Source organism: Mya arenaria, chromosome 8 (genome assembly GCF_026914265.1).
Source record: "Mya arenaria isolate MELC-2E11 chromosome 8, ASM2691426v1".
In the NCBI taxonomy this organism is placed as follows: Eukaryota; Metazoa; Mollusca; class Bivalvia; order Myida; family Myidae; genus Mya; species Mya arenaria.
The window spans coordinates 12258973-12281480 of NC_069129.1; the positions used below are offsets into that span (position 1 = coordinate 12258973).

The 22508-nt window shown below is 34.4% G+C and overlaps 1 protein-coding gene across 4 annotated transcripts; it reads left to right on the top strand.

Annotated features, from left to right (window-relative positions):
* The first annotated feature begins 5 nt into the window (after positions 1-5).
* Positions 6-20649, top strand: LOC128242542 (apoptotic chromatin condensation inducer in the nucleus-like). Of its 4 annotated transcripts, none has more exons than XM_052959728.1 (25): positions 6-152; positions 1386-1422; positions 2407-2432; positions 3125-3209; positions 4388-4570; positions 4706-4865; positions 5298-5392; positions 6906-7442; positions 7750-7873; positions 8032-8187; positions 8428-8523; positions 9246-9389; positions 9702-9747; positions 11691-11760; positions 12665-12825; positions 13367-13573; positions 13845-14003; positions 14850-15003; positions 15262-15503; positions 15713-15820; positions 16385-16534; positions 16829-17045; positions 17418-17521; positions 18053-18202; positions 19126-20649. In XM_052959728.1, the coding sequence occupies exons 1-25, from the start codon at positions 15-17 to the stop codon at positions 19204-19206; spliced, it is 3630 nt and encodes a 1209-aa protein (XP_052815688.1). In that variant the 5' UTR covers positions 6-14; the 3' UTR covers positions 19207-20649. The 4 variants fall into 4 exon arrangements, with proteins under 4 accessions (XP_052815688.1, XP_052815690.1, XP_052815689.1 ...); XM_052959730.1 differs by having other exon boundaries at positions 8431-8523; XM_052959729.1 differs by having other exon boundaries at positions 7753-7873.
* The last annotated feature ends 1859 nt before the right edge of the window (positions 20650-22508 follow it).

Below are 22508 nucleotides of genomic sequence, written 5' to 3' on the forward strand. Positions count from 1 at the left end.
GTACATGCATCAAAATGGCGGACGAAGAAGAACTGTTCGTAAATGGAAAGCCTCTTTCATCACTTAGGGTGGTAGATCTTAAGAAAGAATGTGATAAAAGAGGACTGTCAAAGAGTGGAAGCAAGAGTCATCTCGTTGAAAGGCTAAAAACGGTATTTATTATTGCAAAGTTTTGTAATTTCAGCAATTTCTAAGGTGGAATCACCTACAAATATTTCGACGTTTCGAAACTTACGTTCATTACTTTAATTTAAACAATAGAATGACCCAGTAGTTGAAATAAACGGATAATTAGTATTTGATTAATAAACTAAATGTGTGTCTTGTATTCATTCTCGATTGGCATTCATTGTCGATCTTTTGTTATGCCACGAAAATGTGTTACAATCTGAAATCAGCAAAAGAAGGTTACACACAACCATAAATGTATGTAATGGAGACAACCATACCTCTTCATTTATAAATCTAGTTTATACCAATTTATTTAAGCTTGACTATCAAGACAGCTGTTATGTGAAATGAATCCACCTTTAGTCTGTTCAGGAAATGTTAGCATGACATCCCAAATAATGACTGCTTTCACCATATGTCAATTTCTTGGGCAGAAACCAGTAGTGTCATTTCTGAGAGCATTCATGTGGTTTGGATCAAACCACAAGCTCTAGAATGCCAGCCTGACAGCTAGTTGAATGTCACATTTTCAGTAGATGCGTCAGATTTGTTTTATATAAAGTAAAAAAAAAAAAACTTGCAAACCTTCCATTATTTCTTTTTAATCCTACAAAACATTTATGTATCATAGTTTGTGTTAATTTGTCAGAGGCGGCAGTTTTATTGAGATGACCGCCTTGAATCATCAAAAAATATTGTAATCATGTAAATATCTAATAACAGTTGGTCACTTGATTTTGAGACAATGGAGTGGTAATGGGAACTAAACTGTTATCCGTTAACTGTTAATGGTTAACTGTCTCCGAGGCCTAGTGGTTAAGCGTACACCTACGGAGCGGGAGGTTGTGGGTTCGAACCCTGGCCGCATCATACAAAAAACGTTAAAAAAAGCTCCCTTGCCTGGCGCTCGGCATTTAAATGGTAGTGCTTGGAAAAGTAGTGTACTCAGTACTGGTTTAACCCAGGAGAGTTGTACCCTGTGTATAGGTGCTCTGCACCTAGCACATAAAAGAACCAAGGGGTCTCGTCGAAAAAGAGCTAGGGTATCGCACTCAGACTTCCGGAAATAAGTGCTTGCACTTTCACGGGTTATCTTTGACCACAAGGTCTAAAGAAATACAAATACAATTACAAAACTATCGCCAGTGAATTTTGTCTGCATGAAGATTATTGTTATTTTTTTATTAATGATCGATTTCTATTTGCATTTTCAGCAACTTCTTTTTGAGAACCCAGACAATGAAACATCTGGTAAGAATGATTGATATGCTTTTTTTTGTGCTTTTTTTACGTAATTTTTGACTTTGGATGCGAATACTCATTAATATAGAATTGATATAAGATATGTAAACTTACCAAACCTGATATTTTCAATAAGGTCTTAAAAATAAGGTTTGTTTCTGGTTACCCGTCCAACACTATTTATTTTTTCCACCAACTCAATTTTTTTTTAAGAAGAAAGTAGTGTCAGAATTTAGTGTTTGAAAATATTGCATTTGCTAATTTTACAACTAGATATTTTTTAGCTTCAAACAATTGTATCAGCTGTTTGTGCATATTACAGTGAAAACTGCCCTTTGAGGTACGTTATAATTAAATGCTAAGTACCAGGATGTGGTCCAGGTTGCCCTCTTTATTTAAGATTGAGAATACTACTTCAAATTGGTGTTGTTGTTTTTGAGTATGATTGATGCTCATAATTTATTTTATAGTAATTAACTTCTAAATTTAGTCCAATACCTGCACTCAGAGAGAAAAACAACAACATGAATATCCCAGAGATCAGATATTTTTTTACTAGACCATAACTTGGCTAGTCTTCCGACCTGATGAAGCATTGATTTCTTGAAAAATTAACTTTGCAAAATTTAGAAGGTAGCTAATTTTCATAGGAGAAATATGACATACCGGTACCTTTTTATTGTTTAAATTAATTGGGTTTGAACCGAATTTAAAGAAAATGTTAGAAAAGGTAATTTTTCTAATCTGAAGTATTGCCTGTTTGTGTTGAAATGTATAGGGAAATTAATTAGTAGTGTATTCTGTATAACCATGACAGTTATTTAACATAACATGCCCTATCAACCCTACCTACCATCCTATATTATATAGGGCATGTAACCAGAAACAAACCTTTTTTAGGCCTTATGGAACAAGAATGTGTAATCAGTTCAAATAGTGTGTGTTTCCTTGGCTTCCTACAGTTTAAATCTGTACATACTATCTATTTTACAGGGACAGGAGCAGGTCCAAACAAAATGGTAGGTACTACTACTTAACCTATTTATTGTTTTCTCACCTTTTTGATGACAAGAGTGGGGCCCATAGTGGAACTAAATTTTTAAGATTTTTGACAATATTGATTATTAAATACATGTGGTGCTTACAGATGGGGTTTACCAGGGTATATCAAATTGCTTACTGTACATTTAATTCTAACTACACTTACTGGAAATTTTTTACAAAAAAGTACATGATTGATATAATGAAGAAAATGAATGCATTGTATAATATATTTCTGATTTGTGAATGTTTCTCCTACTTTTGTGAAAAGAAATTATTTTGTAATTGTGCATGGGGCATTATTATACCCCATATTAGATAAAGAAAAAACACTGCCACTGTAACTAATTATGAGTGATTATCTTTGTTCCTTATCATTGTTATTATGATGTAAACTTGAACTAATTATTAAACTTTCAGAGATACATGCAACATCAATATACCGTCATATTGGACAACACCTATGGTTTAACCATCCCTGTTATATCAGGAGAAAATAGCAAATTTGATTATGCTTATCTCTGTATTAATGAAAAAATTGTATGGTGTACGTTTCTTTGCTCATGTAATTAATAGTCTTCTTCTTTACCAGTTTAAAATTGGCGAATCTTTGTCATGTTTGTTGTGCCTTTAGGCTTACTTAGAAAAGATCCTCTTTTAAATCTCACAGCTGGAAAAAGAGGACTGTCAAAATGAGTTCATCAAACAGTACCTGGCCCAGCAGAAGCAGCTTATAGAGAATGCAGAGAGCTCTTGTAAGTTGGATAAAATACTATTATATACTTTGATGTTGTATTTTACAGAACACAAGCACATGCATCTCCTTGTAGCTAGCTGCAGTGATAAAGATTGACCAGTCACCAGTTGTCAATCAATCAGTTTACAAATGATATGATTATATTTTGTAAATAAAGAACTATCATACTTGCAGATTCCATAGGAATAAGTGCTCAACCTTTACTGATTGATCTTGACAAGGTTAAAAAAATACTTAAGCGACTGGTCAATTTAAAAAGTGCTCACTTCAATCTAAAGTAACAGTCCATCTTTTTTTGTTTAATATGACATTCATAATATCTGTTAGACACCATACTGACAGTTTCAAGTTCAAGGACTGTCAAATAAGAGTAAAGTGGAAACCTGTATATGTGTAACATTCTAACTCCGTCAAATATAATCAATAAGAAAACCCCAGTCACAAAAATCCTTACCTACAATGTGTATGTCTAGTTTAGTGCTCGGAGAAGACATCTATGCGTTGGAAATGAACACTTTCTTGGTATTGTACAGCATTATTGGAAAATGTGTTTCAGCAGTATCTGTTATAAACATTGTCTAAGCTGGTTTAAGATATATGGTGTTTATGTGAATTATTGGCAGTGGGTTCAGATTTCCTTTTATTGTCTATTGAAATATTGTGTGTTTCAGCTTTACAAGAGAGCATTCTGGGAGATAAAAATAAGCATTTGAAACACTTGATGGAGTCCTTGTTTTGTGCCATGCATTGTAAATTTGTGACAATAGTACAAGGCTGATGATAAATTATCTCTGACTCTTTAAAGGAAGTGATATTGACGAGTGTTCAGTATCACTGTGTGGCTTCAAATCTTACAGTTAATAAATTTGTTTTGTGTGTAGATTCCAAGGACGGTAGGATTTCTTGCAATATAGAAGTTAATAAACTGTCAAGATTAAAATGTTAGAAGTCAATGGTAAAGTCACTCTCAACTCAAAAGGTCTTAAATTGAATGGTTAAGAGCCCTTACATGGGTACATTTGCATAAACACCTCTAGGATTGGTTTCTTTTGAGGTTAAAATTTAGGGCATGATTCTATAGATAAGCTATTGTTTATCAACTTTCTTCACAATCAATCTATATGAAATTTGGTTGACTTACAGTGTAATAGGAGATCTGTTTTCAATTTTTTCCAGTAAATAGCTCCAGTCAAGAAAGTGATAGTGAAGAGTCACCAAAGAAACGGAAGGCGGACTCCCCGCAGATCCAATCCCCACCACTTGAGGTGTCGCCCGAAAAACCAGTGCCTGTCGCGATAAACAAACCGGCCGATGATGCCCCTACAGAGATCAGTGAAGCAACATCAAAGACCCTGCAAGGTACATTGTAGTGATAACCTAATAGTTTGATTAATTTGTAGTATTCGTTTTTCAATCTTATGCCTCCCTTAGTTTGTCAAAAAAACTACAAAGGAAGACTTTAAGCACCCTTTTTATCTAGAATTGTTTTTGCAGGTGGTAGTCCTGTGCAGGATAAGTCACCAGAAGATCCTGCCAGTAATGGTGTAAAGGACACTCCACAGGCTGTTATCGAGGGAGAAATATCGACTGAACAAAGTCCTGCCATGGGTCGTGGACGACGGAAATTGACAAGACTTGAACCAGCCGCTGAAAGGTATAGATTATCTATAAATGGATACCTTAGTTTAATTTATATAACTAGAATTAAAAAGAATGTTGTGAGGAGTATAAGTATGATAAGTAGGCTTGAACTTAGGTTTAACTGAAGTGTTGATCTGAATGAAACTGTTCAGGCTGTAGAGATTTGTCAGAATGGCTCCTTTAACAATTCAGCCATTACTCTATCCATTTTCCACTCTAATTTCTCCTTAATAGTTAGGTTTCACTCTCAGACAGCTCGAGAGTTGAAAGAGTGTCCTCTAACATAAGAAAGGGAAACTAGAGGGACAAGCCCCCCAAACCTAAACCAGCACAAGGATAAAGACCAAACAAACAATAAAGAGGAGATTCAATTCTATAAGACAGCAAGCATTACAGCCACTAATAAAATATTATAATTGGTAGGGCCAATACCATTGTGTTTCAGTGAGGAGAAGGAAGCCGCTGAAGCAGACAGGCCCCATGAGAGGCGAAGTAGCAGAAGGTCAAGAAGTTCACACTCAGAGCATGATGAGCCCGCAGGTTGGTAGTATAGTTTTATGGCCTTTACTGTACTTGAGGGACTTTTGTATACTTTTTGAAATCCCAAAATAGTTGGGGTAATGGACTATTTTTAGGGAATAAGATTATTTTTTAGAGGGGCAGATTAAGAGCCCTTACAGTTTATATTGAATTAATAGAACACTGTAACAAAAAAGGCTCTTAAAGGTCAGTACTTCAGTATGGTGTCTTAAGAGAGACATCGTTGGAGATTTTAAGAAGAAGTTTACATTCTGAACAGCATTCATAGCATTTGTGTTGTTATCAGCAGAATCGGCATCATGCATAAAACAAAACTTTAACCCTGACCACTCCTCTAAAAAAAAATTATTCCCATGAAATTAGGGAAAAATGTGTTGCAAGACCTGAAGCTTCCCTTTTGGTGGTGTGGTTTTTAGCTCGACTATTTGAAGAATAAGGAGAGCTATACTACTCACCCAAGCGTTGGCGCACCCCTTGGTTAAGGTTTTGCATGCAAGCACACATAGGTTAATATCTCAGCAACTACTTGAGATATTGCATTGAGACTTTTTACAATGGTACTCAACCATCCAACCTACTTAATTAACCAAGTAAGATAACTCTAGTTTTCATTTAATGCAAATAATAGGCCTTTATTATTTGACATAGAAATTCTGGTTAAGGTTTTGCATGCAAGCACACATAGGTTAATATCTCAGCAACTACTGGATGTATTGCATTGAGACGTTATAAAATGGTACTCAACCATCCAATCTACTTAAGTAACAAAGTAAGATAACTCTAGTTTGCATTCAATTCAAATAATGGCTTTTTTTTATTCGACATAGAAATTCTTGTTAAGGTTTTGCATGTAACCACTTTTAAGTCAATACCTCAGCGAATACATCATGTATTGCATTGAAACTTTACACACAGGCTCCCAACGATTTAATCCTCTTATTTAATCAAATTAGATAACTCTATCTTTCATATTATATAATTTTTGCCCCTTTATTATGCGACGTAAGAAATTCTGGTTAAGGTCTTGCATGTTAGCACACATAGGATATTATCTCAGCAATTACTTCATGTATTGCATTGAGACTTTATACAATGGTATTCACCACCCAACCTAATTGAATAACCAAGTTAGATAACTGTATTTTGCAAATAATGGGCCTTTATTATTACACTTAAAAATTCTGGTTAAAATTTTGCATGTAACCACATTTATGTTAATACCTCAGCACATCATGTATTGCATTGGAATCAAATCTAACATTGATCCATGCATGTTTTGCCAAAACTTTCAATCCTTACACTGAAAAGCGGCGGAATAGTCAAGCGCGCTGTCTCTGTGACAGCTCTTGTTATAAAGAAAATTGAAAAGCACATACAAAAGACTCATAGTATATTAAAACATACATCAGCAGCACTGAATAAGCTAATAATACTCATTTAGAAAACTACAAAACAATCTAGATCAGACTTTGTTATTTCAATAAAAGCAATTTTCTCTACTCATGTTTTTAAGCAGGCGCTGAACCACCTCTAGAAATAAGTCAACCACAGTCTGAAGCTGTAAAACTTACTGAGAAACCTAAAGAAGAGCCAGAAAAAGCTACTGAACCAGTAGTTGAAGAAACCAAAGGTAATTCACAGAAAGAAGTGGAGAAAGAAGAGCCTGTTGCAGCTGCAAATTCTGCTGATTTAGAAAAAGATACGAAAACAAAGGGAAAAGATGGAGCAAAGAAAGAAACTGTAAAAGAAATGGGTACTGAAAAGGAAGAAGCAACATCAGAAACTGCAAAATCTGTTGAGCAGGAAAAAGATGTGAGGGGGAGTGGAAAAGGGAGAAAGGAGAGTGACACTGAAGTTGAAAAGACAGAAACTGTTAAAGAGATGGATCAAGGGAAAGATGAAGAGCCTATGGAAACTGCTAAACCTGTTGAGCAGGAAATAGACCATAGTGATAAGATGAAGGGGAAAGATGGAACAGAGACCGAAGAGATGAAGAAAGAAGATAAAGATGATAAGAAGAAAGAAGAAACTGGAAAAGAGGAAAGTAAAGGTGAGATAAAGAAAATAGTTTTTACTCAGGGTTCTTACAGGAATTTGAAAAAAATTAGTGCCAAAAGTCAGTAAAAGGATGAGTCCTACCTTCTAAAAAACTGAGTCCAAAAGAGGTAGTGTAGCTTTACAAACTGCAAAATATTAATAACTGAGAACCATGTTATAATTTTTAAATGATTAGTTTTTAACCCTATTTCTAATTTCCAGGAACTTTCGTAATGAATGTCTTAAATGTAAAAAAAAATCTGATATGGTTATTTTCATAGTTGCCACATGATTTGTTTTCATTTATACTTTACTCCTAGCAGATGAGGCAGAAACTATCGCAAAGAAGACGGAACCAGTTGCTATGGAAACAGAGCCAGTTGCTATAGAAACAGAACCAGAAACAAAGACACAAGAGTTAGTACAGGAAAAGTCTGACACAAGGTAAGATTGTTATTGGAATTAAATCTTATTAACAGAAGGAAAACTCCTAAGTAATGTTACTTGACATTCTTCAAGCTGTCATGTTTGATCCGCAGAAGCAAGAGAAGGTCAAGACCATAATATGGGTCATTATTTTTGGGCTTCCTTTCTTATTACAGGATAAGGGCACAAAAGCCAGGAAGATCAAGGCGTTCAAGGTCAAGTTCATCTTCCAGTTCATCGTCAGAGTCAGGAGGTCGTGGGAGGTCATCATCATCTTCAAGCTCATCAAGGTCACCAGATGAGAGGAAATCAAAGATTTCGTCATCACAGAGGTACAGTATGCTGATTATTGATTTTTTTTGTTGAGCAGGGAGATCTTAAAGAAATTAATAATTGCATGTCAACTCTGGAGTTCAGTTTATTTTTGAAGAGATTTCTTATTCTCCCAAGCCTTATATTATTGATATAAGTAAAAAATATATGGCATGATTGTTTCAAAATGTTGTTTTTTTTGTAACAAAAGCTATGTCATTAAAAGAAATGCCACATTGTAATGCTATTTCTAATACAAGCAGACAGAAGCCTGGTCAACAGAGAAAGTCCAGTAGTTCAAAATCTCGAAGCCGATCTCGGTCCCCAGAGCCTAAACGCCTTAGAAAACAAGCAGAGTATGTATAGTTTGTATACCTTTAATCTTGAAGATTAAGTTTAAAAAAAAAAAGAATATGCTGAATTGTATTGTTTTATTTTTATGTCCCTGAGGGATGGCATATATCATTCCCACTGTCTGTGTCAAAACTTCTGCACAAAAATTTCACTTTTCAACTAGGACCGTAACACCAGTGGTAGGCTGTCCTTGACATGTAGATGACCTTATATTGTTTTTGAGGTCAGTAGGGCAAAGGTCACAGTTAAAATTTTAATACAAATTTGACTGTTTGACCTACCATTATCAAATTTCAGTGGTATGTAATCTGCAAATGATTCTTTTTTATGTTGATGTCATTAGGTGAAAAGGCAATAATCTGTGCATTTTTCTTCTAACATCTTGACTGAATAATCTCCATATGTGTCTGACAAAGTGGTGCTGAATGGGCATAATGTTTGACAAACATCTCTTGTTCTGAAATGTTTCTTATCTATGTTAGTATCTGGCTGGATTTAAAAGAAATCAAGATCTAAGTCATGTAGATGATGTGAACTTGGTCCTTTTTCATGAAAAACAAATTATTGTTAATTTAAGAATAATTTTACAGGTGTAATATCATATTTCCATAAATAATAAAAACAACAGTAATTATACATATTAAATAATCTTACTGCTCAGGGGCAAATGTTAGTAAAATCTTTAAAATAAATGTAGGTTTATAATTGTATTTTCATGTTTTAGTGATGAGGTTCAGAAATCAAAAGAGCCAACCACAACCAAGGAGGTCAAGGTAACAGGTCAGAGGTCAAGGTCTGCCAGCCCTGAGGAGAAAATGGACACTGTCCCCACGGCTGACGAAAAGGCAGAAAAAAAAGTAGAGGAAAAGTAAGGGATCAATGTTGTTCACAAATTGGTGGTGTTTTGGGGCTGGGAGTCAGTGTTGGGGTTATGGATGGTTGCCAAATTCTGCAGAGTAAAGCCTAGTTTTTGTATTGAGTAAAGCCTAGTTTTTGTATTGAAACACTCAGGCTTCTCAACACAATACCACAGTTAAATGTCCCGTTTTATTCTGTCAGAGTTTATTAAATGAAGCTTCTTGATAGTTAATGTTTATGATATGTATCACTTTTGCAAAAATGGTTCCTATTTTATAAAAATTATTTTTTCATGGTCTTTATTTCATTTCTCATCTTTCAGGTCGACCCCAGGAGAAAGTGCAGATGCTGAAATGAAAGAAACCAAGGTAGGTAAAACTTCTAGGCAGGAAAATCTGTCTTAGTGGAGAAGGAGTTTTATCACTGAAAATCATTTCTTGGACATATGACTAATTTTTTTCATGTTTAGTAAAAAATAAGGCTATTTCTTACTCTTTATAAGGTAGCCTGGAATTAAGTTATACTGTGGAAAGAACAAGAAAATCTATAAAATTGTGTTAAGGTAGTTAATTAGAAAGTTTTATCATTTATAAAAAATATATGATGTGTTACATTCATAGCATTGTAAAGGAATATTAAGTTTGAGTTTAAATATCAAGTATAATGCTATTTTTCACAAGCATTTTATTCACATAAAATAAATGGTTGTTTGATCAAAGAGTTTTGAATGGCATAATGAAAAACAGGAAAAATAATAAAACACTATTTTTTCATAAATTCTTTGATTTATGAGAAGATATATTGAGCATGTATATTTCATGGGATTTAAAAGTTGTAATTAACCATCAGTAAAAATATGAACCTGCATCTTCAGAACTCTAATCAACTACATTAAATTTACAACATACAAAAAACTCCTTCTCGTAACCTCCTTCTTGCTGTATATGATTATCTGATGATCCAGTGATAGTGAAGGCGATACGTCAGGATGTAGAGATTGCGATGCCAAATTTACGCCCCGGACAAAAAATCCAGTGCCCTCCCAAAGTCCCCAATGAACCCACCACAGACAGCGGATGCTCTACTATTTAAAATGTACGATCCAAACGAAGGACTTTGTTAAGAAGTGAACCAAACTTTGTGAAAACCATTCTTACATCTCGGAAAAAGTGCAGGACAATCTTCTATTTATACCAACTGCTGACCCTGTTGACAATTGTTTCTACTTATGCTTGTGTGTGTTTTAAGTGAATGCCATATGATCTACAAAGGAACTTTTGGATTAAATTTTTACCTTGGTGTATGTCAGTGCACATTTATTCTTAAGGACTACCAAAGTGCGCATTCAAATATGTGGACAAAACGGCTTGTATGGAACACCATTCCTTGTTGAAGTAGCAAATCCCATTTGTGTTGGAAGGCTGACATGCACATGTTTTGAAGGACTCTTTAGCAGTGATAATTGTGGAATCTTGCTTCAAATTAGCTTAACAGTTGGAAAATGGACTAAAATATATGTTTTATTGTATGCTGTATGCCACCTGGAGTAAAAACACATAAAAAAAAAAACATAAACCTTACTTGAGCGTGTAAGCCAGCATTCTATACTGTCAAAAAACTAGCTACCATCATGCCAAAACCAACATGATAAATGAGACTTTCAAACAAGAAGTTTTTCTGTAACAAAAACACAGAACTATGACTAAGTTCAACTGTTGTGCTCTGAATTCTACAGTCATATCACCGTTGGATCTTCAGGGTTCATTGGGTGGAGATATAAAGTAGCACTGGTACACTAAATCCCGTCTGTACGATATTACCCCACCCGCCTGGCGAGACGGCATGGCATCGCTATCAGAGAGTATGGGCAGTTGGTATCTAGGATAAATATCATGGTTTTAACATGTGCTAATTAAAGCGTCCTTCTTTTTCAGGTTTTATTTTGTTTTTGTTCATATTTTTAAGCCTAAAGAAATAGTTTGACTAATTGATGTTAATGAATGATTATTGTGTGGACATTTCATTGTTAGGTTTCAAAGTTATGAAATTAATGAAACATATTGTCATATGTAACATGCATTTTGTATTTTTTTAAAAAGCTGTTGCAACTAATTTGACTGTTTAATATTTAAAAAAACAAACAAAAAAAACATTTATTTTAATGATAAATTAAATTAAAAAAGCGTTTACCTTTATCATGAATTACAGCATCTGTAACTTTTATAATGAGAGAAACTATGGAACTATTAGTTTAAAACATTACCATCACCTTCTAGTTATAAATTTCCATTTCATCGGGACTATTTTGTAGGAATCTACCGACTCCAAAGTTCAACCTGAAGCAAAGGAAATCAAGGTCACAAAGAAAATATCTCTTAATCGTAAGTATACCAGGTGGTGCTCGAATAACTTCTTTGTATTATTATGCTGCAGACCTGTCTTCCAGTAATCAAAACTATTAAAGATGTTTTATGGTTTTCTATGAAATATACATTATATAATATTATTCACTCTCTTCTAGGTTTTGGCTCCTGTGTTGCTTAATAAATGTAATATAGGGTTCACTGTGCTCACATTAAAATTTCAGAAATAACATCACAAAGATGATGTCACAACATAAGGTTTATCTCACAAGTTTCCACTTCTTAACACCAGTTAAATTGACAGTTATTTTGAAATTTAAGCATAAAAGAAAAATAATACTTGTTGAATTCTATGTAAGACTGATATCCATTTCACTTGTAATCATGGAAAATTACATTTTCACTCTTGGCTGCATGACCGGTGAAAACATTGTTTTGCGTGATCACTCTTTGAAAAGAATTTCATTTTTTTACCAAAACTCAACACATATCCTCCATATGATGAAAATAAGGGAAAAGTGAAAAGGAATAATTACTCAGTTCCGCAATTTCACAAATAAGAAGTCATTGGTCACACTGTACAATTTGGTGTTTTATCTAACTTTTAATAATAACCTAAGTTGTATCAAGTTTATTTTTTTTATCAATGCAAATACAGTATATCTCTTGCCTTGCTTGAAAAGTAAAAAAATAACAATTATGTTAATAACGAAATATTTTGCCGACTGATCAGGCAAAGCAGTTATTTGGTAGTGAATCAAATTTATTGCTAGTGCAATTTTACACATTAAGATCATTTGCTTTTCAATCAGACAGTGTGAAAAAAATATAATGTTCTTGATAAGGTGAATTCCACAGGACTTGATTTTGCAGACAATGTCAGTTCTATCTATCTTTCCACAATCACCCTGCTTCACTCTAGGGCGACCCCTGGATGATGAAGGCGGCGAAGAGAAGCCCGAAGCGGTGGAGGAGAAGCCTGCTGTGAAGAAGAGGAAATGGGGCTCCCGGTCTGCGACATCCCTCTCCCAACCCAAACCCAGGAAGGCCACCAGTATATCCATATCTACAGATAGTCTCAAGGTACTGATGTAGAACAAAAAACAGCAGGTTAAATGCACAAGTCTGCACTTGTGACACGCTTGCTGATTTTACTGAAAATACCATTCCTGTAAAGAACAGCTTGTTATAGTTACAGCTGTATTCTTGTAGGTTCATAAATTCAAGTTACAATGACTGTTTAGATTTTCCTTATCTAAGATTTTTCATGTCTTGAAATGTCTCTTGAACTGACTCTTTAAATCCCTTGAATAGTTTTCAGTATTTATACTGAATTCAGTGTTTGGAAAATATTTCACCGATATGATGCAATGTAAAAATGGCATTTCAGTAATTAAACACCCTATTATTAGTGAATTTAAACCCATGTCAATGTGTTATGAGGTCTTTTGCATGGGAAATGGTTAATAAAAAAAACAATCACCACAAGGCTTAGTTCACACTTTGAGCTTGCAATAAAGAAAAACATTGAAGTTAAATTGAAGCAACTGTGAGATCACTAAAGGCCCTGATAGGAGTGTGACTTACACAAATGGAAATCTTAATTGAATGTTATGTTTTTCAGGAGCTGATTCCAGAGATAAAGCAGGCTACTTTGAAACTTGCTCCAGAGCCAATTATGGATGATGAGATGGATTATGAGGATGACACTACTGCGGAGCAAGCCGTAGTGGATCCACCATCCATGGAGCAGCCAGACTCCACGGAGCTAGAGGAGAAGCAAAAAAAGCAGGATACCAGAGCAGTGATAATACAGAGAACCATAACACAGGTGTGTTCATGGTCTATTTAGAAACATAGGATGGAGTATATGAATTAAGTCATTGCAAGATCATTTAGTTGTATAATGCAATATAAGAAATCCAGGTATCAAAGGCAATCTGTTCATGGTTTATTGTTTTTGGTCGTAAAGGCATGCATTTCAGTGCTGGTGCAAAGTATATTGTAATCTTTAGTGTGTATGCCTTTATTTTGTCAGAGTGCTGAAATATATCAGCATCCTTAATTGAATATATCTTGACCATTTCTGAAAATGTTTTCAGGATGTGACCAAATCAACCAAGGCAAAAAAGGATGAATCTGGAAGTGAGGAAAGCGGGCAGGAAAGTGAAGATGATGATGATGAGGAGGAGGGAGATGTTGAGAAGAAAGAAGGGGAAGAAGAGCCTGAAGAGAAAGGTGGATCCAGTGAGGAAGAGATGGTGAGTTTGGAAGTGTAAATCTGAAAAGGTTGATAGGGAAGTATAACCTGAAGTGGGAACAGTATATAACTAAACAGGTGAATTGAGTAATATACAATTAAACAGGTGACTTGTGTAATATAATTAAACAGGTGATTTGGTTAAAATTAAATTAAACAGGTGATTAGGGAAGTATGTAATTAGCGGATGAATAAGGAAATATACATGTCAAACTGAATGAGTGGAAAAGGAAGAGTCGGGCTGAGAAGGGCAGCGGATGAAGGAGTTGACAGGAAGGCAAATATTGAAGGGGTGAGTTAAGAAGTTAAAAACCTGAAGGGGGAAGTGTTCAACTGAAGGGGTGAAGGGGGGAGTGTTTAACTGAAGGGGGAGTGTTCAACTGAAGGGGTGAGTGGGGAGTGTTAAGGTGAAGGGGGGAGTGTTAAATTTAAGAGGTGAAGAGGGAGTGTTAAACTGAAGGGGTGAAAGGGAAGTCTAAAATGGAAGGGTTGAAGGGGGAGTGTTAAATGGAAAGGATAGTGAAGAGAAGAGGTTATTAAGTAAACAATCTTTGAAATTGAGAATTTAATGCAATATGCTAAATTTCTATATTCTGTTGTAAAGTACCAAAAATCATACAAGCTTGACTCCATTAATCATGGGATTATGAAAATCTTCGCTCATCTGGGAAGGATCTAATTGTAGGATTGAGAAAGGAATTTCAAACATGTTGGGAGAGTATGAATTAAAGGTCTGACAAGGAAAATATAATATAAAAAATTAGCACTAAAAACACATGTGGCACTTAAAGCATTTATTCAATCTTATCATGAGTTTGTCTGCAAAGATAGATTATATTATTTTCAGGTTGAGGAATGTGATGAGGAGCCCAAGAGAGAGGTGAAACCCCGCCCTGAAGCCAAGGAAGAGGGGGATGAGGCTAAGAGCGAACAAAAGGTTAAAGTCGCACAGGCAGCTAAGCCCGTTAAAAAAACCAAGAAGGAAAAAAGGGATAGAAATAGTGAGTTTACATTGTATAGAAGTACCATGGTATAAACTCTGTAGTATTAATTTACCAACAAAGTGTTTGTTAAATAAAATAATAGAGTTAATAGATAGATTATTATTATTATTATGTACTTGGAAATAGTTTGACATGACATTGAAAAAATCCATACTGAACTTGAAAATATCCATAATAAATCATGGGCTGTTCTTTAGGTTATTATGTATCTATAAATTGTTAGTTATATTAAAGCATTATCTATTTGTTTTTCAGAGGAAATAAAGGTCATACGTCGCCTTGAGTCTGGTGGTTTGGCGTTAATAAAAGCTGACGAACCTGAAAGAGTGGGTCGTTCCCCGTCACCAGCTAGAAATCCTGTTAGCCGGATTGTTCATGTTCGAAACCTCGTGCGACCATTTACGTTAAATCAGCTTAAAGAACTGCTTGGGAGAACAGGGACATTTGGCCCTTCAGATTTCTGGATTGATAAGATTAAGTCGCATTGTTTTGTTACGGTAAGTTTTTTTGGGAGGATTTCTAGTGGTACATGTTATGGATCTATAAATCTATTGAAATGCATTTAAACCATAATAACTAAATGAAATAATTTGTTATTATCCTCGAATGCAAAAACAGATGAAGGTTAGCGCTAGTTTTCAATGCTCTTGTCTGTGATTTGGGTATTATGTATTATTATGAATACCTGTCTTTCACCTGTCCCCAGTATGAAACTGATGACGAAGCTGCAGCTACAAGACAGGCCCTCCACAACACTAAGTGGCCACAGTCCAACCCCAAAACCCTGCTTGTGGACTTTGCATCACAGGAACAGGTAATTGTACAACTGCAAAATTACAAGCTGATATAATACGTTTGAAATTATAAATAAAAATTATGGTCCAATTTGGCTAAAGATAAGGCTATTGAGCAAAAAACATTTATTGAACTATGGATCGATATGTCTCCTGCTTTTCTACATTCAATCTATTGTAATATGTGTCTTTTAGAGTCCCAGTTTTTAACATCTTCATGTAAAATTTTCCTATTTGTCAGGTATTGATCCTCTTAAAAATGACCACATAAGGCCTTTAATGGTCATTTCTTTTTCTACTGATAATAATGCAAATAGGCATATTCAAATTGATCATTTTCATAAATGTTTTTGAAATCAAAGTTAAAAATAAGAATATATGATATCTGTGTATTTAACCTAATACATAAAGACTGGCAATGGAAATAAATTTGTTGTTTGTGATGGCTCTGTTGTAATTTTTTCTACCAAATTATAGAATAACCAAATAAGCTATATTATCTCTTGAAATGGAAACCAAAACCTATTATAAGTGTCATTCAGTGCTGAAATCCATACTTATAAAAACTGTTTCATATTAAATAGCTGAACTACTACCTCGGTGGTATGAAGCCAATCCCACCTGCTGAGAAAAAGCCAGCGGCAAAACCTGATGTGCGACGGGAAAGTGCACGGGAGCGAGAACGAGCAGAACGGGAGACAGAGAGGCAGCGTGAAAGGGAGAAACGATTGAAGGTTATTTTATTTGCATAACGTATGTACAAGTAGTTTGCTGTTATATTTGCTTGGGTCTATTTTTACTTACATATGTTATTTGAGTATGTCAGGAATTTGAAATTATCATTTCATGAAATATATTTAAAAGAAAAATACTGTCTGTTTTCCATCCCATAATTGTGTGACAAATACTAAACTAAGTGATAATTATCATAGTCATCATAAGGATAACATTGATAAAACAATAAGAATAATATATTAAATCTTCATATACACAAATTTCAAGCAAAATGTAATCTAAACTTTACCAAGGAAAGAGAAGAAAGAGAAAAGGCTCGGAAGCCGGTGAGGGAATGGGACCGTGACAAAAAGACCCGGGAGGACTGGGACCCCGCCCTCCAGAAATCTAGGTCAAGGTCACCTAGAGGTCAAAGGTCACCCAGGGGTAGGAGGTCGGCGTCCCCGCTGGAACGTAGGACCAGTGAACGATCTCGGGAGAGGTTAGATCGCCGGGATCAGGATAAGAAAGGTTTGTGTAGCGGGAACATAACCTCTTAAAACAAATAGTGGTATACATATAAAGGTGTCCCCTTTGTACCCAAGAAGTCAGGTTTGATTCTTACTAGGAGAACATTCAAGGTCTTTCAATACATATATCAATATTGGTTTCAACACAAGAAAATACATGATGATACACATCAGCAAGTAGCTGTTTAAAATCAAAACAGTAGACTTATATCAAATTGGACCATACTTAAGTTAACATCTACTTATGTGTGAATTTGTAAATTTATGTGTGTTAATACAAAAGCATCCATCATAAGTTGATGGGCATGTATGTTAATTGAAATTAGGGAATTTGTATGCTGTTATAATCACACTATATCAATGCTTATTACAGAAGTGAAGAAGGAGGAGGAACCCCCTGCCCGACTATTAGATGATCTCTTCAAGAAAACTAAAGCCACACCATGTATATACTGGCTACCACTCACAGAACCACAGGTAGTGTAGAAATTCAATATATTCTGTAGGGGTAGGGTGAAGGGAAAGAAGTAATGTTAACCAGGTTTTAAAATGGACAGGGTGCTGTGAAAGAGGGACAGGCTGCTAAGGGAGAAAAGAGCACCTTGTTTTGGGATGTGAAGGACTTGAACATTATGAATTCAACCCAACCAATATAAATTGTGTTTAATTGAAGTAATATAAGGTTTCACCTGGCAACCATGCAAAGTCTGCATGTATTTATAATCATTTTACAAGTTTTGATAAAAAAAAAAAACGAAAGAAGTTTTTTACAGTATTATCTTTTCATTCTATGAAGGCAGTAGGTAGCCCATGCTGGTTTCCATGAGGGCAGATTGGTGCTACAAAAAAAAAAGAGTGCTGCAAGCTAAAACCCTCAAGTTCATGTATTGTCATAGATAGGGTGCAAAAGAATGTGGCTTGTTTATTGTAGACTCATTGAGAAATGTTCACCCTCCTCATGTTCTGTTTTGCCAAAAGCATAATAATACTTCTCCAACTTCATTTCAGATTCAGGCACGGGAAAAGGCGGGTTACATCCGACCAAAGTTACGTCAACGGTCAGTGAACGGTGACAAGCACAGTCCAATACGGGAACTTACAGAAGAGCAGAGGCAGGCGGAACAGAGGAAACCAGCTGTCAAGGACACTCGTTTACAGGTAATAAACTATAATTGTCAAAACAACAGTCTTGTCCTTCACCACAACTCAAATAACATTTAAAGGTATTCAAATGAGTACACATGTCACCAGAGACAATACATATCTGTACAGTGTACAGATATGTATTGTCTCTGGTGACATGTGTACTCATTACAGTGTACAGATATGTATTGTCTCTGGTGACATGTGTACTCATTACAGTGTACAGATATGTATTGTCTCTGGTGACATGTGTACTCATTACAGTGTACAGATATGTATTGTCTCTGGTGACATGTGTACTCATTACAGTGTACAGATATGTATTGTCTCTGGTGACATGTGTACTCATTACAGTGTACACATAACTTTAATAAATGCTGAGTTATGCCCCTAAGAAAAAACAGACAAACATTGGTTTTCATTTCATGGTGCTCTTGTGGATATTATTGATACCATCTTCGCAAGATTTCAAATTTTCGCTGAATAATATATGACAAACTTAGGAAGTAAGAGTTTATATGGATAGCCTCTCATATGGAAGTATTTCATATAGGTGTGGTGCGTCACAATGCTAAACCTTGTAGGGATGGTCATATCCAAAATTCAAGCACTACTGCAAATTTAAAGCCAACTACCTTTGGATCTAGATAATGTATTGCTTCATAATCGGCTTCTGGTAACTGACGGGAAAATGCAGGTTATGTTATCATAACATGCCCTGTCTATGTGCGGATAGTTCTATTCTGCAGCTCATTACTGTAAATGAAGGAAACAGTAACATTCTCGATCAGACTTTCTTTAATTTATATCTGTCAGACAGCATAATTTTAATGAAAGAAGGAAAGTACAGTAGCAGCAGTTTGCTGTTCACATTCTGGTTATATTCTGTTTCTTAAATATTGTAAATTCAATCTTACATTTATTTAACTGTTATACAGGAGAGAGTAGAGAAAAGACCATCTCTGCCACCAAGACGGCGTCAAGAGTCAAGCCCAGACGACAGAAGAAGACGACGATGAGTTATTGGGTCACTTGGGAAAATGACTACTCGTGGAAAATAGTGCAGCTGACAATATTGTTTTTATGGAGTTTTATATATCTGATCATTATTAGAAGGAAAATGTTCTTATTATTAGAAGTTAGAAGGAAGGCAACTTTTTTATATAAGAAGGAAAATCTGGTCAGGATAACAGTTTTTGTTTGATTGGAATTTGAAATTAAAGTTCATAATCAGAAAGAAATCAAGATGAAAAAAAAATATGAACATGCAGACCTTTTTCTAGAATTTCTTATGTAAATTTAGGAAAATAACAGCTAAAATCCTGGAATAAGAATGTATTTTAAAATTTTGAATTCTGCATAATTTAGAAGAATTCTCATTTGACTAATCAGTTGCATTAGTAAAAGGTCTTAGATATAAGACTTGTACCTTGAATTTCATGTTTAATACTAATGATACTGTTTTAATTTTACTGTGCCTTGAGAGATCATGTCATGTAATTAAAATACTTTTATTAAGGTTCTGCATATTGTAAACACAGGGATTTATGGTTGAGAGCTTTTAACTTCAGACTACTTTACCGATGTAAAGATTGCTTTTTTGCCAGGACATTTGCATCACAAACAGTATGAAGTACCTTAAAATGAATATGAACTACTTACACAATTTCAAAAGGTTTACCAAGCTTTGGGCATGAATGCTGTAAATACTGAAACAGAGCCCAGGTCAGTTTTCATGATTGACATTAGCTGTTAGAACCCCTGTGAAAAATACCTGTTTTGGTGTTAGTTAACATTTCGAGAATCAATGAACCAAATACGAGCAGTTCCAGATTTTTTAAAACATATTTATCAAGTCTCTCAGGCAAAAATCTTTGCAAAATATATTGCAGACTACATCTATCTCTAATGTTTGTGTGTAAGTATGCTCAGATTGCTATTTACAATGTTATGCCTTAAATGGAACACTTACCAAACAGTTTATATCAAAGATTAGGGCTCAGATACTAATTAACATTTTAAAAAGTAGAATGTACATGTACATCATTGTTAAAAGCATGAAGGTGCAATCTATGTATAATCAAAGCAAGCTGATAACACCTTTTGGCTTCAAGTCAATAACATAATAATAGTGTCCCTCTTTTATCTTTCTCAAACTCAGTTTTGTGGAAATCATGTTTTATATTTGTTTATTTAAAGAGCAGGAATAAACGTGTATATTGTACTTTGCATACTCCAATTGGAATAAACATATTAAAAGTATGATGTTAAGTTGGAAAATGTTTATTGGTTTTCATTTAATTGACTGCATTTCCTAGCTATTCAAATAGAATATTTGGTTTTAAGTTTTGAATGTTTAAAGGACTGGAATCCAATCATGTTTATTTTCCATTTCTCTAACCATCTTACAGTTGTTCATTTTGTGTAGTTGAATTTGATAATAAATGATGAATGTCTAATTATATGTTCTTATCTCATTCTTTGGTCCTGCATATTTAGCTTGAAGAAATCTGGCGGAGAAGCATTAAAGACCATTTTACCCAAAGATAACAATCAACAGATCAGATCAATGAATTTCTTTTGATATTTTGGGAATAAAAGGATTTTCATGTCCACGGATTGCAATATTTGCCCATTGAATCCTAAGACTAAGCTATTCAAAGGTAAATATTTTTGAAAATTTGTTATAAAAATATGGTATAAGTTGAGTAAAAGTTAATTAGAAACTATCCAAATTTGCTAGCAGAAGGATTCAAACCTGGGTTCTGGGTTTGCAGTTGGGGAAGATATCCATTTCACCACGGAACAAAGTTATTCTGAGAGGGATTTATGAAAGACTTAAACACAAGTACAAAATTGTCAACATTTAAAGGAATTTGTTAACATTTGGATGTTACAACTGTTATTATTTGTCAACAATTGGGGGATGTCACAAGATTTTTTGGAAAAAAGGTTATTTTGTCAGCAGTTTTTGCTTGTAGGTTATTGGGTAGTAGTAGTAATAGTAGTTTTATTCGTGCATTATGTCAATAACAGTACATTTTACATCAATATAAGATATATCACATATTGTATTTGCATGATATTTAGAGTCCTAATAAGTTATATCACAGAAAGTTTAACATGAAATACATAATACTAGATCTACTAAAACAAGTATTACTTCTGGTGTTAATGATAAAGCTTTCTAATTTATTACCAAATAAAGTTTAACATAATAAATGACATTGCACAGGATAACCCGTAAAGATTTGCACAAGTACAAAAGCTTATTTCCAACGGGGTCCATGTCTAAGGTATTAAAGTTGGCATTTAATGATTTAGTGAACAGTATTATATAACATTATATCATATACTCAGATGAATTAAATTAATATATGACATTCATCACAAATAAATTACTATCAGTATCACATAATTATATAATATACCACACAATTATACAAATAGTTAAGGAATATTTAAAAAATACCAAAGCAACTATATAAAAATTGTGCGTATTCTTAGAAAGCGCACTTATATTTATCTAATACATAAAAATTATGAATACAAAAAGACAGACTTTTCAAACTTCTCCATCTCATTTAAGAGGTGAGTTTTGACTAATTTCTTAAAAACATACTTTGATTCTGTGTCTTTGATGTTATTTGGAAGCATGTTCCAATCCCGTATACCATTAAAATATAAAGAAGCTGCTGTAAAACCACCATTATGTGGGACATGAAATTTTAAGTTGGATCTACTGCCATATGAGTGAACTTTGTTACATTTGGCAAAATTATCCTTCATGTAACTTGGACACTTGTTATAAGATATTTTGTGTATGATTTAGCCTAAGTTGTCTACATCTTTGTTCGACATTTAAAAAACCAAGATCAGCAAAACTTGCCACTGAAAGCGAGGTTCTACAATAAGAATTATTAATAAAACAAACAATTTTATTTTGTGCCACCTGGAGTCTATTATTAGACTTCATGGTAAGGCCACAGTACCAAGATGATGAACTAGTCAAGATGACATTGAACTAATGCATTACAAAGAGTTTTCCTAAGAGATTTGTTTAAAAATTCACGTTGTCTATATAAAAATTTGATTCTCGAGTTAACCTTCTTAACAATATTGTTCACAGTAGATGTACCTGACAAATAAGAGTCCAAAATTGACCCAAGATATTTGACTGAATCTTGAGACTTGATTTCATGGCCATTACATTGAATGCTGAAATCCCCTATTTTGCCAAGTTTACGTTTGGAGCCAAAAAGTCGGTCTTTCCTAAATGAAGGGATAATTTGTTATCAGTTAACCACATGCTGCAGTTTAT